Raw genomic sequence first — 15,422 nt, 5'->3', positions numbered from 1 at the left:
TATTACACGTTGATCCCAGTAGCGTAGGGCAACTACTGGTTGGTCCATCTGAATTTATGAACAGAACAAAATATCTTTACAAAAATGGGGCTTTGTTATATACTGGAGAATTATTGTTTCACATTTGCCTTTCCAACTAGCCAAAACATGAAATATGGAGCATAGCCAATCAGGGCATTGGCAGTGGATGTTGAAGGAAAACTACTGCAGAGTTGGCAAAGCATAGTAAAAAAAAAAAAGAAAAACTGTGAGGAACTATTGGAAACTAGGAAAATATATTGAATATCCAATGTTTGAAAATACTGGGAAAAGGAGTTGGACTTAAAGTATACTACAATCAACCTTTCCCTTCTAAATGTATTAAAAGCTCCAGTGTTGGTAACACTGCTCAGAGAGAGTTGAGAGAGTTCTGGCCTCTGAATGTTAAGCCAGGGTTCACATTTTTGGGGAGAACACTCAGAAGCTTGCCTTTAATCCACTGCCAGTTGCCAGTCATGCAGAAGGAAACATTGCTATATAAAATAGTTCAGAATGCATATCAGATTAAGCCAAGACTAACACTTCTATTCTAGATCTATTAACTGTCAAAACAGATCTATTAACTGTCAAACTTTATTAATAGCTCCCACTGTTCTCTGCAATCCCATTCCAGGAAGTTGAAAGAAACTTGAATTTGGCTCTTACACAGTTTTTTGGAAATGTCTACAGATTTTCAATGTTTAAAAGTTTTTCTCTAAATTATATTTGTTGGGATTATAACTTCTCACTAATGTGTTTTCAGTCACAAGGTATTTTGGAAGGATGAGACCCCATGCCAATCAGGCTTTATGATAACAGCAGCAGTCTTACTTGAAAGGCATTCATTTTCGACCAAAAAGACAGCTTTCTAGCAGGTGGGTGCTAGGGGCTCAGTCCTTACTGGGGGAATGGCTGGTTTCCTGGGCTGCAGCCACACAAACTTGTCATCTGAACAGAGGATATGACCAGGGATCGCTGTTCATCCATGTACAGGAAAGGCAACAGTTCCTGTGAGGTCGGCTGGCAGCAAGGCATCTGCACCAATAAGACAAGAGATCGAGAGAGGTTGAGAGAAATTTCTAGAAATGTAACAAAGTTACTACAGCTGTACTGTGGGTAGCAGTAGTCTATACTGTCTCACAAGTTTAACTGGTGTTTCTCAGAGGTGACCTTGCACATGGCCCGTGTCTTGAAAGATTAAAACATTCTATTTCCACAGCTGGATAGACAAAGCACTGTTATCTATTTGGGCAGAGTCTAGAGCACTCTCTTTTCTCATCGTTTATTACAAATGTACAGTAAAAGCCTGTGGAAACTGTGCTTTTATCGTGTCTCACACAAGTAAAATCTGGTGAGAATGAGGCTCATTATACACAGACTGGGAAAAATATACATTTTTAAATGATTGTATACACGTTGTAAAGCTATGGATAAAATGCCTAACACAGATACCCATTTAAGACATGTACAGTTTCACATACATTATGTACTATGTAGATGTGGTATTTCTGTGATATGGGGTGTGCAAGCGTTACCGGCAAGGGAGTGTTAGGAGGGTTCAGAGAGTGTGCTGGGGAATGGGTGTTGCTCAGGTTCAGTTGGAGGTTGCAGGGGACACACTGGATGAAAGTGAAGCTCTCTGGATAAATGACCCAGTTTTCCCAGCCAAGATCTATCAGAGATTGTTTTGACATAGACATAGTTGAGTCAGAATGCACACTTTACCAACACACACACACACACATATTGTTGTTTCTGTTTGAGTTTGATTGTCCCTACTGCTCACCTTTCAGGAAAATCTGGGAAGCTTTCTGACAGCACTTCTGTTCTGTGCCGTTGACAGCCATGGGGCCCTCAGAGTTGACCTCAGGCACTGAGGAGACAGGAAACAAACATTGAGCACTCCTAAATAACACACTGTGTACAACTAAGCATTTAATACAGGACGGTTTGAATTACATCCCTGGTTCTGTTCTGGCCCACCTGCTCTTTCCCGGGGGGTATGGGAGATGGTGCTGAAAACAGCCTTCCACTGCTCTCGGATGCCAGTCAGTCCACTAGAAGGCAGTTGGGGCTCCATCTGCAGGTTCAGACCACCAAGGATGGTCATCTTCATGCTTTGTAGTGACTGTCCATGCCACCTGGAGAGCAAAATATCATCATCAACTTCACATACATTTTCTGTTGTCAGAAATGAGTGCTTTAGCTCGGGAAACATTCTAAGAAGCTCACATGAATCACGTGATCACATTAATCGAGTAATTGAATTGACTCCACTGACATTGTTGAGGTTTGAGGAGAGTGCCTACAACAGTTAATGGTAATTTAAAAAAATGCTGCCTTTTTTTTTTTTTATGTTAGTGATCACAGTTAGTTATGGAGTCAATGCTGAATGCTTGTGTTCCATTCAAGCGCATGGTTTCAAATCGGGCTTTCAAAATGACCATTTTGTTTTCCTGAATGGATATTTTTAAATCACCATGCTGAAACAAACTGCTAACAACCCAGCTTCACTCATCACACAAATAGCCCAAATTGATTTGATAAGTATGTTTGTTTCAAAACAATATCCTAATGTATCTGACCTATGTGTAGGATTTGTCTCAAAGTTGTTTTGCAGACCAAAAGGACCTTTTTGTGCTCCACAGTGCAATCTTTTGAGTGCTTGACAGGGAGAGATTGATTATGTTGCTAATGCCTGAGGAAAACGACCTGTTACAAGAGCTGACACGGCTGATGAAACTCCAGGCCATAGGCTTTTCCCTCCAATCTAAAATTTGGGATGGGAATGTTCCCCAATAAAAATGACTTGCGAATTTGAAGATTTCAACCACAAGCCTTTCGGTGTGTCTGGCCTGTGACTGTGAGCATATACAGTTGACTACCCTCATCTACAAAGGGTAACTGTATGCTAAATAGAGTTTAATAAAATGACCTTCCAGTAAGGGAATTTCAACCCTGCTAATAACTTTGTCTCTCTTTGTCTGGCTTGTGAAATCAACCAAGCAACTTTGATGGCATCCAGATAATTTTCCTTCTGATACACACCCATAGACAATATACATATGAGTGTCCCTTACTTTTATTTACATGTTCAGTTTTTAAACACTTGACATCACATTTTCCAAGCACCCTACTTAAAAAACACAACAACAAAAACAGGATCAGAGAGTGGGAGAGCCTAAATTTGGATTTCCATTTAAATGGATCTTAGTTGCTTCCTGTGGATTGTAAATGTGTAGCAACTAGCCAAGTTGATCTAAATTGCACAAATATTGAAAAAAACAGAGATTTTAAAACTTACTTGTTAGCATGAGTTTCGGAGGTTGAAGTAAAGTCCTTCTCAGAGGGCTGCAGAACAAATGTTCTCCCAAGTGAGCAACCAAGGGGAACCAACATCACAAACAACGCCAGTGACATTTTGGATACCTAGTAAGCCAGGTAGAAAGAAATATCCCAAATACAACTGTCCGAACTAGATGGGATTTTAAAGGAAAAACTGATATTGGTCCTGCAGGCTTGGTGGCAGAGGAAGAGGAGTCTTGACGAGACTGACAGGGATGTTTTTGAAATCAGTCAGGATTTTGAGAGGGGCTACTCTACTCAGAAAGAGAGCATTTATTGTTTGTGGTGGCCTGGGAAGCTTCGTTTTATCTCTGCATTCACCAACTTGGCCTTGGAATATTTAACATTGTTATCCTGCAAGTGTGAGATGGAGAGAGAGCGAGAGATCCCGATTACCAAGACAAAAACATTGACTGCATTTCCATTGAGTAAAAGGAAGTGATTTTTTAGTATTTTTTTACAACATCCTAGTTTCAACAGAATGTGACATGTTAAAGGCATTGCACCTGTACTGATTTATTCAGCGCTCGGGACAAGGCCAAGATATGCTTTCAAATAAATGACACCTAACACGCTAACCAGCATCTCGGCACCTATAGACTAGCTAAGTGTTTTGCTAGACAGCCCTATGCCTTAGTGTTGTGCTGTAATTTTTTGAGCGACCTGAATAGCCAGGTACCTTACAGTTTTCCAAATAAAACCGTGTAATTTACATTTTTGACACCCTTAGTTTAATTTGTTCTAGATAATTCAGGGAAATATGTGGTTGAATCAAAAACTCAGCTATCTGAAGACGTGTTCACAGATTTTGGATACTAACAGAAATGTTTTCCTTGTGGGGACTTTAGTTGGTTTCCACCCACACGATCAAGAGCATTTCTAGGGTCAGAATCAGTCTGGTTGGAGTTGGGAGGTTAGGGTTAGAAATAGTTTTAGGGTTAGGATTACTTCAAAGGTTTAGACTGAGCTAGAATCAGGGTTAGAATTTTGGGTTAGGGTCAAGGTTAATGTGAAGTTCAAGGCTAGGTGTTAAGAAAACAGCAGTGTTAATGGGACTCAATAATGTGTCCCCGCAGGAACAGCAATACTATAGGTGTTTTTGTGTTTATGCCCACCTGAAATAACAACTAGACACATCTGGCCAGTGGCCACCCATATGTAAAATATTCTGGGTACGCCACAACATGGAGAGTCAGTGTAACAAAATTATAATGTTGCCAATGCCAAGGTCTGAACACCAGGGGCTGATAGCCATGCAGTTCTTGTTGAAGGGAAGTTGTACAACTCCCATAATTACCTCCCCTTACGTTTGGACCTACATGAAACGCATCAATCTTGACTGATAACCTCTGAATAATATTTATGCTTTGCACCTGCCATTCAAGGACATGAATTCCAGACCGAAAACTAAAATGTAACAATAATGAAGACTGTTGCAGCATTGATTGAAAAAAGCAAAGCAGCATCAACTGTTCCAGACATGCGTGGTGGAAGGGCAACTTCACGTCCTCAGGTGCCCTCTCTTTGCTAAGGGCCTGAACTTGATCACCTGAAACGTTACATCAGCCTGTATGACCTGAGCTGAAGTCTGGTCTGAGCCTCAAATATGAAATGTGAAGTAATACTGGGACAAAACCAAAAACCATAAGCTGGGATAAGCTTATGTGCTAATGTTCCTGCTATTTTGTTTCTCCTGCAAAAGTATACACAGTGCAATCTAGGGCAGGCTACTGTACGTTAGAGTCCTGCACGGTTTCGTTTTTGGAGCCGTAACCGAACCACGCCGACAACTTCAATTCCGAGACCACACCGACACCCGACATGAGGACAGATTTTCCCCCGAACCAACCGCATTTAATTGTTCTGAGAGCCGACTCCTTTCCCGTTAAAAAGAGGAATAGATTTATTTAAGTGTTTTAGACTCCAAACGTTGGCCAATATTCCTGTGATGTCGCTTAAGCATTTATAAATTTTGTGGCACTATTGTATGTAATGCAGAATCGTGTGCATGTGAGTGTGTTTTTTTTTTTTTTACACAGACGCTTTCTGCTCATGCTTTTAGCAACAGGCAGGAGCATCGATAACAGAATGGTAACACTGTACCACCAATGTTCAAACCAAACTCCCTTGTTTGAGTATCATGCCAATTACAACATTAAACACATCTTGAAACATTTTATTTTAATAACTTTTCCGACCTGCAATAGTTATGAACCGCAAGCCTTAACCCCAAAGATTATATTTTAGCGGGTTACCTGCGGGGAACCTCTGGTATACCAGACCCGGTGCAGGATTCTAATGTATGTCAGAGTAATCAAACCCGTCTTCACCCACCAGACACACACCTATTTCTCTTGAAGTCCAAAATATTCCTTACATAGAAAGTTTTTTTTTTATTAAAAAAATTGCATGTGAATTGTCAGCTCTAACTCTCAATGGTCACCTTTGTGATGGATTTGATTTTGTCCTGTTTAAAATTATTAGTAGTCTGGTCTTGTGTAAAATAGTCAAGTATACAATATTGATAATGTTATATTAATATAAAAGTAGTGCATAATGCCTGTGATGCAGTTGGTGATTAAGATGCCAGTGAAACACACAAATACAGATGACTTAAAACTATATATAGTGCAGTGCCCGTGATAAAATTGGTGGGACACACACACAAACACACACACACAAAATAAAATGCAGTCTTAAATGCAAAAGACATGAGTTTCTGGATGAAATTCAGCATGATGTTTGTCACACTTCATTGTGTGGTTTCCTATGCTATAGGTAGCCATGTACACTGATAAATTAAGGTCAAGATGTTAGTCAGGTGGCTGAGCGGTGAGGGAGTCGGGCTGGTAATCAGAAGGTTGCTGGATCGATTCCCTGCTGTGCCAAATGACATTGTGTCCTTGGGCAAGGCACTTCACCCTACTAGCCTCAGGGGGAATGTCCCTGTACTTACTGTAAGTCACTCTGGATAAGAGCGTCTGCTAAATGCCTAAATGTAATGTGGTCTAATTGGGGTGTGCTTGCCTTTGGCGAGCACAAACCATTGTTATCTCACATATATATTTATTTATTATTTACAGTTAGATTCTCACAGAAATGTTTTTGAATAAGAGGGAATGTGACCATGGTTCTCCCTCTTCTTCATGAGTTCAATCCTCTTTGTCTTGCTATTGTTCTCGCTCTCTGATTTACAATAATTATGTTAAGAGTAGGTACAATTACAATAATACATTTTGTAACACATTTGTATGGTTCTCTCAGATCTCCTGTAGTTCATAACATGTATGGGAGTGACTTAATTGTAAAAGAGACACGTCTTGAACCATGTAAAATTGTTTTAATATTATTGCCATTCAGTCAGTCTAACAAACTGTATGGTATATACAACTCTAAATGAGCAGCATTTCAGATTCACACACTTCAGTATGTATTTAATCAAAAGCAAGCATTCTGTGCTGAAATGTGCCATCCCAAAAGTTTTTTGAATGTCTTGAAAGAATTATTATTACAAGAGAGCAATAGCTTAAACTCATACAGCTTATTTAAAGATGACATTGTCATTTTGCAAGAAATGAAATACTACAATTTCCTTTCACTTCACAATGACCTCTGGCACCAATGACTGTTGTAAATCATCCCCACATTCAGTCCAAGCTACGCTGTCCGTTTGACAGTCCACTTTAGTTATACTTCAGGTCACAGAACCTCACGGTCTTAGTTCACAGCCTTTGTGGAAGAATGCCAATGATTTTAAAAGCAAAATGCTGCTGACTAGATTTCTATTATAGGCATGAGTCTAGCAATGCTGTACGGTTCAGATGCAAATTTTCATAAATGCTGACTTATTAACGCTGTGGACTACAATTGAAGTAACTTGATAGGCAATAGCACACCAAGCTTGTTACCAACCAGTAATTTGAATGGTTGTCAAATTATCTCATGTTCATTCACCCTCTTTCTTGACTTGTCGGTGAGTCATTCTGCTTTTTCTGCCACATTGTCACCATGAAAGGGGGACATCTGAGGACTCCATTTCCCACAATGCTCTCCTGGAAATTGGCCTTGACACAAAGCTTTGGCTCCCTCGGTCCTGTGGAAAAATGGGGCGTGATGTCGAATTGAAGGCCACAGTTGTTGGGGAGTAGTGTTTGCTGGCGGTGAGGCCACAGTGCATCTGTAATGGGGGGTAGAGTCATCTTCAGTCCCATGGACTCCTCCAGCTGAGATTTATCAACAGGCAGCAGGATGTAAGCACGCTCCAAATGTTCTCCAGCCTCACACTTAATCTGTGTTGACCAGCAGTATTCTCCTTGGTCATCTGAGGAAAAGGATCATGCTTTTACGCATCCCGGTACAGGTTAAGTCTGCTATATATGTCTGTGATCTTAATTGACTTTGTAAAACATTTCATAAGGATGACTTTTACAATCTGAAAAGCACACCCTTACTACCAGTAGCCATGTACACTGATAAAGTAAAGTTTAATTAAGGACTAACCTACTCTATGTATTCACAAATACTGTACAGTGTATGAGAGAGATACAATTATTATGATCAAAAAATATTTCTCACCTGCTGATGAGTCTTTGAAGCGAATCGTCTGAGTGTCTCGGACCTGCAGCTTTCTCACGTAGGTCCCTGTAGTGCAGTCCAGCAAACATTTGGATGGATTGGTCAGATCTCTGTCCATCTCTTCCAGAGTTTTGACAGAAGTCACTGCCCCACACTCAGCACCAACCCCAAGAGTTCCGATCATCAAGAGCAGAGCAAACAGAATATCACAGGAAAGCCAAAAAAAGGAGCTCGCCATTTTGACCTGTGAAAACTCAAAAGTTTTTGCAGAAAGTGTAGATGCAGCCTTTCCTGCCAGTGCCGTTCCCAGCAGTTGATGTAACTTGGTTCAATCCTCTGGGATTATCTGAAATGGCTACATAACTCCACATTCCAAGTTACAAACATACACTCACCAAAGAACCAGGGAAAAAAAGAGTGAATTTTAAGAAAGAAAATCCATGCACTGCTACTGAAATGCTGGAGCCGTTTTTTAGAAGTGCGCAACATTGATGCTTATCTCTGGGGTGCGTTTCCATAACAGAGTGCCAACATTTCTCCAACCGTTTCCCTCCACCCTCTTTCTGGCCTCCGCTGCACTCTAGATCCTAAACACATGTCATTAATAGGAACTGAACAGATCAACTAAATAGCTGTTAGAGCCATAAATTGTATACTTAATCTATTTTACATAGTCTAAGGTGCAGTTAGAGATCATTCTTGGCTAATCAAAATATTAAGGTTACTATTTACATACTTCAGATGAAAAGCAGTCTGAAGCAACTAAATTATCTTTGGATGGCTTTATTCCAAGAATTTAAACACGTAATAATGCAGTTGATAGATGCATTATTGACATTGGCCACCAAAGAAACAACATGGTCACATGATGACATACATTTAAAACATTGTTATTAAAGTACTGGAATACAAAAGGCTTACAAATTGTATATATATACGTGATGAAGATTACCATGACTATACAAAATGTGACATGCAGTAAAGGAATTGCAAGGTAAACTGTATATGAAATACAGGAAAAACATTCCAGATAAAAAGATCGAAGGGTTCCCACAGCAGTACTCTGAAATACTATTAGACACAATACTCAAAACAGAGTTATCCTGTTATACATGATGTGACAAACAGGGGAAATCGTCACAATCATATGTTGGTTTATGTGAATTTATTAACCAAATCTCTTCACAGAAGAAAGGTGCTTGGTTTGATGAAAAACTGGAGCACTAATGTTCCTCATTTGCCTTTCCTGGAACATGAAATATGGAGTTTAGCCAATTGGGATAGTCGATGTTCATGGAAAACTACAGCAGAGTTGACAAAGCAAAAACACAAAGTGGAACACAATTCGGAGAGAAGAGATTATCTGGCTGTTGAATATAATCCAGATAATAAAATACTATGAAAAGGAGTCGTATTTAAAGTATACTATAATTAACCTTTTCCGTCTGAATGTATTAAAAGCTCCAGTGTTGGTAACACTGCTCAGAGAGAGTTCAGAGAGTTCTGGCCTCTGAATGTTAAGCCAGAGTTCACATTTTTGGGGAGAAGACTCAGAAGCATGTCTTTAATCCACTGCCAGTCATGCAGTGGGAAACATTGCTATTTAAAAATAGTTCAGAATGCATATCATGTTTTATTAGTCCAACACTAACATTTATTATCTATTAACCATCAAACGTTATGAATAGCTCCCATTTAGCTCCCTCTTTTAGAAAATATTGTTACAGATTTTCAGAAGTTTTTGAGTTTTTGTTTCATAAATTGGATTTGTTGGGATTACAAAAAAGAGCTTTTCCCTGATGTATTTTCAGAGTCACAAGGTATTTTGGAAGGATGAGGCCACATGCCTGGCTTGATGATAAGACAGCGGCAGTTATACACTTACTTGAAGTGTATAATTCTTCGACCAAAAAGACAGCTTTCTAGCAGGTGGGTGCTAGGGGCTCAGTCCTTACTGGGGAAAGGCTGGTTTCCTGGCCCGCGGCCACAGATTGGTCACCTCAACAGAAGATATGACCAGGGATCGCTGTTCATCCATGTACAGGAAAGGCAACAGTTCCTGTGAGATCGTCTGGCAGCATGACATCTGCACCAATAGGACAAGAGACAGAAATGGTGGGAATTAACAAACATTACCACAGCTGTAGCACTAATCTCAACCAAATCACCGGTTTAATTGGTGTTTCTCACAGGCGACCTTGCATGTGGCCCTTGTCCTGAACATTAAAAAATTCTATTTCCACAGCTGGATAGATAAAGCACAATATTTGATCACATAGACTAGAGAATTCTGTTTTCTCACATTAGGTTTTTCTTTATTACAATAAACATTCATAACTACATATAAAACTCTGTGGAAACAGGGATTTTATCATGTCTCAACCAAATAAAATAAAACTGGTGGGAACGAGGACCATTATGCACAGAATTAAAAATACACTCTTTTGGACTCATATGGATGATAGTTTATAGTTTGTTTATAGTTCGATGTAAATAATATCCCTATCACAGACAGCCATGAAACATGGTGTCACATCTATAAAGTAGATGTGTATAGAATGTCTACACAGTACTTTTCAATTCCATATGATATGGGGTGTGCAAGCGTTACCGGCAAGGGAGTGTTAGGAGGGTTCAGAGAGTGTGCTGGGGAATGGGTGTTGCTCAGGTTCAGTTGGAGGTTGCAGGGGACACACTGGATGAAAGTGAAGCTCTCTGGATAAATGACCCAGTTTTCCCAGCCAAGATCTATTAGAGATTGTTTTGACATAGACATAGTTGAGTCAGAATGCACACTTTACCAACACACACACACACACACACATATTGTTGTTTCTGTTTGAGTTTGATGGTCCCTACTGCTCACCTTTCAGGAAAATCTGGGAAGCTTTCTGACAGCACTTCTGTTCTGTGCCGTTGACAGCCATGGGGCCCTCAGAGTTGACCTCAGGCACTGAGGAGACAGGAAACAAACATTGAGCACTCCTAAATAACACACTGTGTACAACTAAGCATTTAATACAGGACGGTTTGAATTACATCCCTGGTTCTGTTCTGGCCCACCTGCTCTTTCCCGGGGGGTATGGGAGATGGTGCTGAAAACAGCCTTCCACTGCTCTCGGATGCCAGTCAGTCCACTAGAAGGCAGTTGGGGCTCCATCTGCAGGTTCAGACCACCAAGGATGGTCATCTTCATGCTTTGTAGTGACTGTTCATGCCACCTGGAGAGCACTGTATCATCACCTTCACTTTCACATCCATTTTGTTTATTTTCACAAAATCTGTGCTCTTGAAGCATTCCATAAAGCCAACATGATCACATTAATAGAATGTATTGACTCTATTGACATCGCTGAGGTTAGAGGAGAGTGCCCACAACAGTTTGTGTTTACAGTTCCATAATTACAGAGACAGTGCAACCTGAGAAGCTATAATTCAAAAGCCATTTGTGTTCCGTACAAGCATGTGGTTTTACTTGGCTTTCAAATTGAAACTAAATTTTGGCTTCAGGATTGGGCATTTTGAAGTGACCATGTTGAAACAAACTGCTTACAACTCAGCTATATTATTAATCACAATATATCACATTATTTGTGTCATTACAATAGCAGAACTATATCTCTCTGTGTGTAGTGTGTGTAGTATTTGTCTGTGCTTTTGAAGTTGTTTTGCAGACCTAAAGGGTCTTTTTATACTCCACAGTGCAAAGTAAGGAGTGCTTGACAAAGATTTATTGCATTGTTAATGTCTGAGCAGAACAGCCTGTTACGAGAGCTAACATACGGCTGGTACAAATCCAGGTTATGCATCCCACACTGATCTGAAAGAGGGAATAGAAATGTTTTCCCCATCATTTAACCTATTAATTTGAAGAAGCCTCGGAAAACCTCCGCAACTACCTTTGTACGTGAACCTTTGTGGCATGTTATCTAATCCTCTAATACAAACACATAACTTTTTAATTGGTTGTTGCACAATAACATTAGCCAAATAAATCAGATATTTGCTGCTTCTTGAGTAGTTTGACTCACAGATTGTAAAAGGTAGGTGATAGCAGGAGTGTCTGAGATTGACGTTCAGTCCTTCTCAGAGGGCTGCGGAACAAATGTTCCCCCAAGTGAGCAACCAAAGACAACAAACATCACAAACAACGCCAGTGACATTTTGGATACCTAGTAAGCCAGGTACATTTAGTCATTTAGCAGACGCTCTTATACAGAGGTAGAAAGAAATATCACAATGCAACTGTATGAACTAGATGTGGTTCCACAATAGAGAGAGATATTGGTCCTGCAGTCTTGATGAGACTGACAGGGACGTTTTTGAAATCAGTCAGGATTTTGAGTGGGGCTACTCTACTCAGAAAGAGAGCATCTATTGTTTGTAGTTGTCTGGGAACCTACGTTTTATCTCCGCATTCACCAACTTGGCCTTGGAATATTTAACATTGCTGTTCCCTCACTGTGAGATGGAGAGAGAGAATGAATTTGTTTTTTTAATTGGCTGGTTACGTGTTTCAGATTAATATGTTTAATTGTTAAACTCTATAAATGATGTAGTGTCCATCTCCTACTTCTAATCTAAATTAGAGGAAAAGGTCATGTTTGCTAATGGTTGATTCTTTGCCAGAGAGGTGGTGGAGAAACCAAGCTCTTTTTAAAACTCTGAATTATCGAAGAAACCACCTTTCTGTCTTTTGAAGAGTCCGAGCAATGTTACCAAGAGTCGTCTATTAGTTAATAAAGAGCTGCTAATCTCAATGACTCAATAACCTTTCGGCCACACCAAGAATATTTTAAAACACATTTTCAACTGAAAGAAATAAGTTATTTGGATACATAGTCAGGTGAGGGGTTGAAGCCCATGATGTAGCTGTTGATTAAGATGTTGGGTTAGTGTGGTGTTAACTGGAGTTTATGCAGAAAAGGGGCGCTTTTTACAATGCATGCAGTTAGTCTATTGCTCCTTATAATTCCCCAGAACAATGCACGCTGATAATGTCAGGATATGAGAAGTTTAAAGAAAGGTTAACAGCTAAATATAACAGGGTGGTGGTCATCAAAGACAGGGAGGTTTGTTCTATACAGAGTATTATATAGGCAAAATGTTTAACTTTATAGTAAATATATAATAAATATATTGAAAAAAAAACGATTTTGCTCTCTGAAACATTCAAGGATCAACGTGTCACCAGGTTTCTTCTAACTTATGTGGACGGGACAGCTGTACGCCAGCATATTTGCAAGGGAGCCAAAGGGAAAGGGGCAGCTTCAATGTTGATGTGTGAAAAAGAATGTTGTTCCTAAAATAACTGTGAAATTGAGAGGGGGCTTAGATTTTTTGATTTTTATCAAAACAATTGGAGTCCTTGAGTGTTGGTCATCTCCCACCTCACACAGTGGCTAAGGGAGTTCCAGCACAGGCAGCTGTTACTGGCCACCATCACTATGAATCACAAAGACTCTCTATGCCACATCGAGGTCGTGTGGAGGGTGTGGGTTGCAGGTGTTTGAAAAGTAGACACAGACAACATTCTTTGATTGTCTTTCTTAGACAACAACATACCGATATCTGAGGGTGTTGAGGTAATAATCAGACTGTTGTCAACATCCAAAAGTCCTTTAGTTTTATTAAGTCTTATAGTCTACTGGAAATTACCCTGAAAATAGTTGGAAAAGTGGGGAACAGTTCAAAAGAACTTCATGGGCCGGTTGTGCAGATAGAGATTAAGTTTATTCTAGAACCAGAAAATCGAATTCAATAGAAAACTCCATTGAGCTTGTTTTTTTGTCCTAGACTAGGCTTAATATGTATGGAGGACTAAATGTGCCATAGCTAGATAAAAAAAATATATATGAATAAAAAAAAGTATAGATATCTCTTAAGTGATGTGAAGTTGCAAGTTTTTCTTTTTGTGAACATTTATTAGAACAAGTTCCTTGACAGTGAGTCTCACACAGCATGTCATACAATATTATATACAATTATAATAACAATATAGTAATATAAAAATAGTATATAATACAAGTATAGACCAAAGAAAAAGAAAACACAACTGGCAGAAGGGTCATCCCAATGGGTTCACATAGTTACATATTCAATCCAGCTTGTCCAGTCAAATGTCAACAGAATGTTCATTTTAACAGATATATTATAACAGGTGTCCATTTTGCTAAGAAAATGTCCATCCGGAGGCGTGGGCTTGCAGTTAAACTATCCGTACAATTCACAGCCTGGAGCCTCTGGGCCCTCTGGTCCGTCTGGTCCCTCTGGTCCCTCTGGGCCCACTGGTCCCTCTGGTCCCTCTGGGCCCACTGGTCCCTCTGGTCTCTATGGGCCCTCTGGTCCCTCTGGGCCCTCTGGGCCCTCTGGTCCCTCTGGTCTCTCTGGGCCCTCTGGTCCCTCTGGGCCCACTGGGCCCTCTGGTCCCTCTGGTCCCTCTGGTCCCTCTGGTCTCTCTGGGCCCTCTGGTCCCTCTGGTCCCTCTGGGCCCTCTGGTCCCTCTGGTCTCTCTGGGCCCTCTGGTCCCTCTGGTCTCTCTGGTCCCTCTGGTCTCTCTGGACCCTCTGGACCCTCTGGTCCCTCTGGTCCCTCTGGTCTCTCTGGTCCCTCTGGTCTCTCTGGACCCTCTGGACCCTCTGGTCCCTCTGGGCCCTCTGGTCTCTCTGGTCCCTCTGGGCCCTCTGGGCCTGAGACTGAGAACAGGCCACATGTTAACAATAACATATCTGGTTCAATCGTTTTCAAAGTGGCCCAATTGTGTTTCAATATGATTGAAACTTATATGTCTGCTACCTGATTGACCGCTCAGGTCTGACAGTTTGCTCTCAAGTGTCCAATCACAATGCTCCAAGCACATGAGGACAGCTCCATCATGTAATAGTTTATGCCCCGCCCCTTTTCATTTAAATTGAAATGTGTTGCATAATTTAAATGAAATGTATATTTATTTTGAAAGACATGCAACTTCACATCACTGAAGAGATGTCTCTTTATTTATTTACTTTTTATGTATTTATTTATGGCACATTTACTCCTCCATAAATACGTGTCTGCGAAACCAGTCCAAAAACCTTCAAGGAGGATGTTATGGAAATTATTGTTGTATATTACATTTCTGAGGCATTTCTGAACAACAAAACAGAATGGAATCTCTTGAATGAACCTCAGTGCCGCGTGACTGAGTTCCATATTAAATCTGTCTTTTTCCCAGCTGTTGCCCTTTATCAGAACCTTTATCCGTTTATTCAGAGTAGATGCCAGCCATAGTAAGGCTTAATCCTAATCCACTTGCATCTTGTTGTTTTGGTTAAGTGGTCACGAGGCTCAGCCAAGACACTTGAGGCCATGCTGGCTGCTTACTAACCTGAGACAGAGAGCCAGCAGCTGCACAAATCGGCATGATCAAGGCCCTGCATATCCTATATAGAGGCAGCCAGAGAGGCAACAACTGGAAGTAGATGTCGCCCGGTTTAACAGCGAAT

At 40.5% G+C, this 15,422-nt stretch overlaps 2 protein-coding genes across 2 annotated transcripts; both read right to left on the bottom strand.

Annotated features, from left to right (window-relative positions):
- Positions 1-263: 263 nt before the first annotated feature.
- Positions 264-15,340, bottom strand: LOC124463049. Its single transcript, XM_047014739.1, is given in 15 exon segments — positions 264-1,053; positions 1,554-1,690; positions 1,805-1,891; positions 2,002-2,159; positions 3,323-3,369; positions 5,619-5,708; positions 7,371-7,684; positions 7,939-8,082; positions 9,894-9,928; positions 9,930-10,024; positions 10,550-10,686; positions 10,805-10,891; positions 11,002-11,146; positions 14,169-14,633; positions 15,305-15,340. Coding segments are annotated over 15 exon segments (2,115 nt in total). The 3' UTR covers positions 264-915.
- Positions 6,684-8,484, bottom strand: gsdf (gonadal somatic cell derived factor). The gene is made up of 2 exons (XM_047014936.1): positions 7,939-8,484; positions 6,684-7,684 (listed from the first exon to the last, which is right to left on the bottom strand). Exons 1-2 carry the CDS (start codon positions 8,174-8,176, stop codon positions 7,314-7,316), a joined length of 609 nt encoding a protein of 202 aa, XP_046870892.1. The 5' UTR covers positions 8,177-8,484; the 3' UTR covers positions 6,684-7,313.
- Positions 15,341-15,422: the final 82 nt, after the last annotated feature.

Source organism: Hypomesus transpacificus, unplaced genomic scaffold, assembly GCF_021917145.1.
Source record: "Hypomesus transpacificus isolate Combined female unplaced genomic scaffold, fHypTra1 scaffold_27, whole genome shotgun sequence".
Taxonomy (NCBI): domain Eukaryota; kingdom Metazoa; phylum Chordata; class Actinopteri; order Osmeriformes; family Osmeridae; genus Hypomesus; species Hypomesus transpacificus.
Note: the sequence above shows the minus strand (reverse complement) of the source record. Positions and strands in the feature narration are given on the sequence as shown.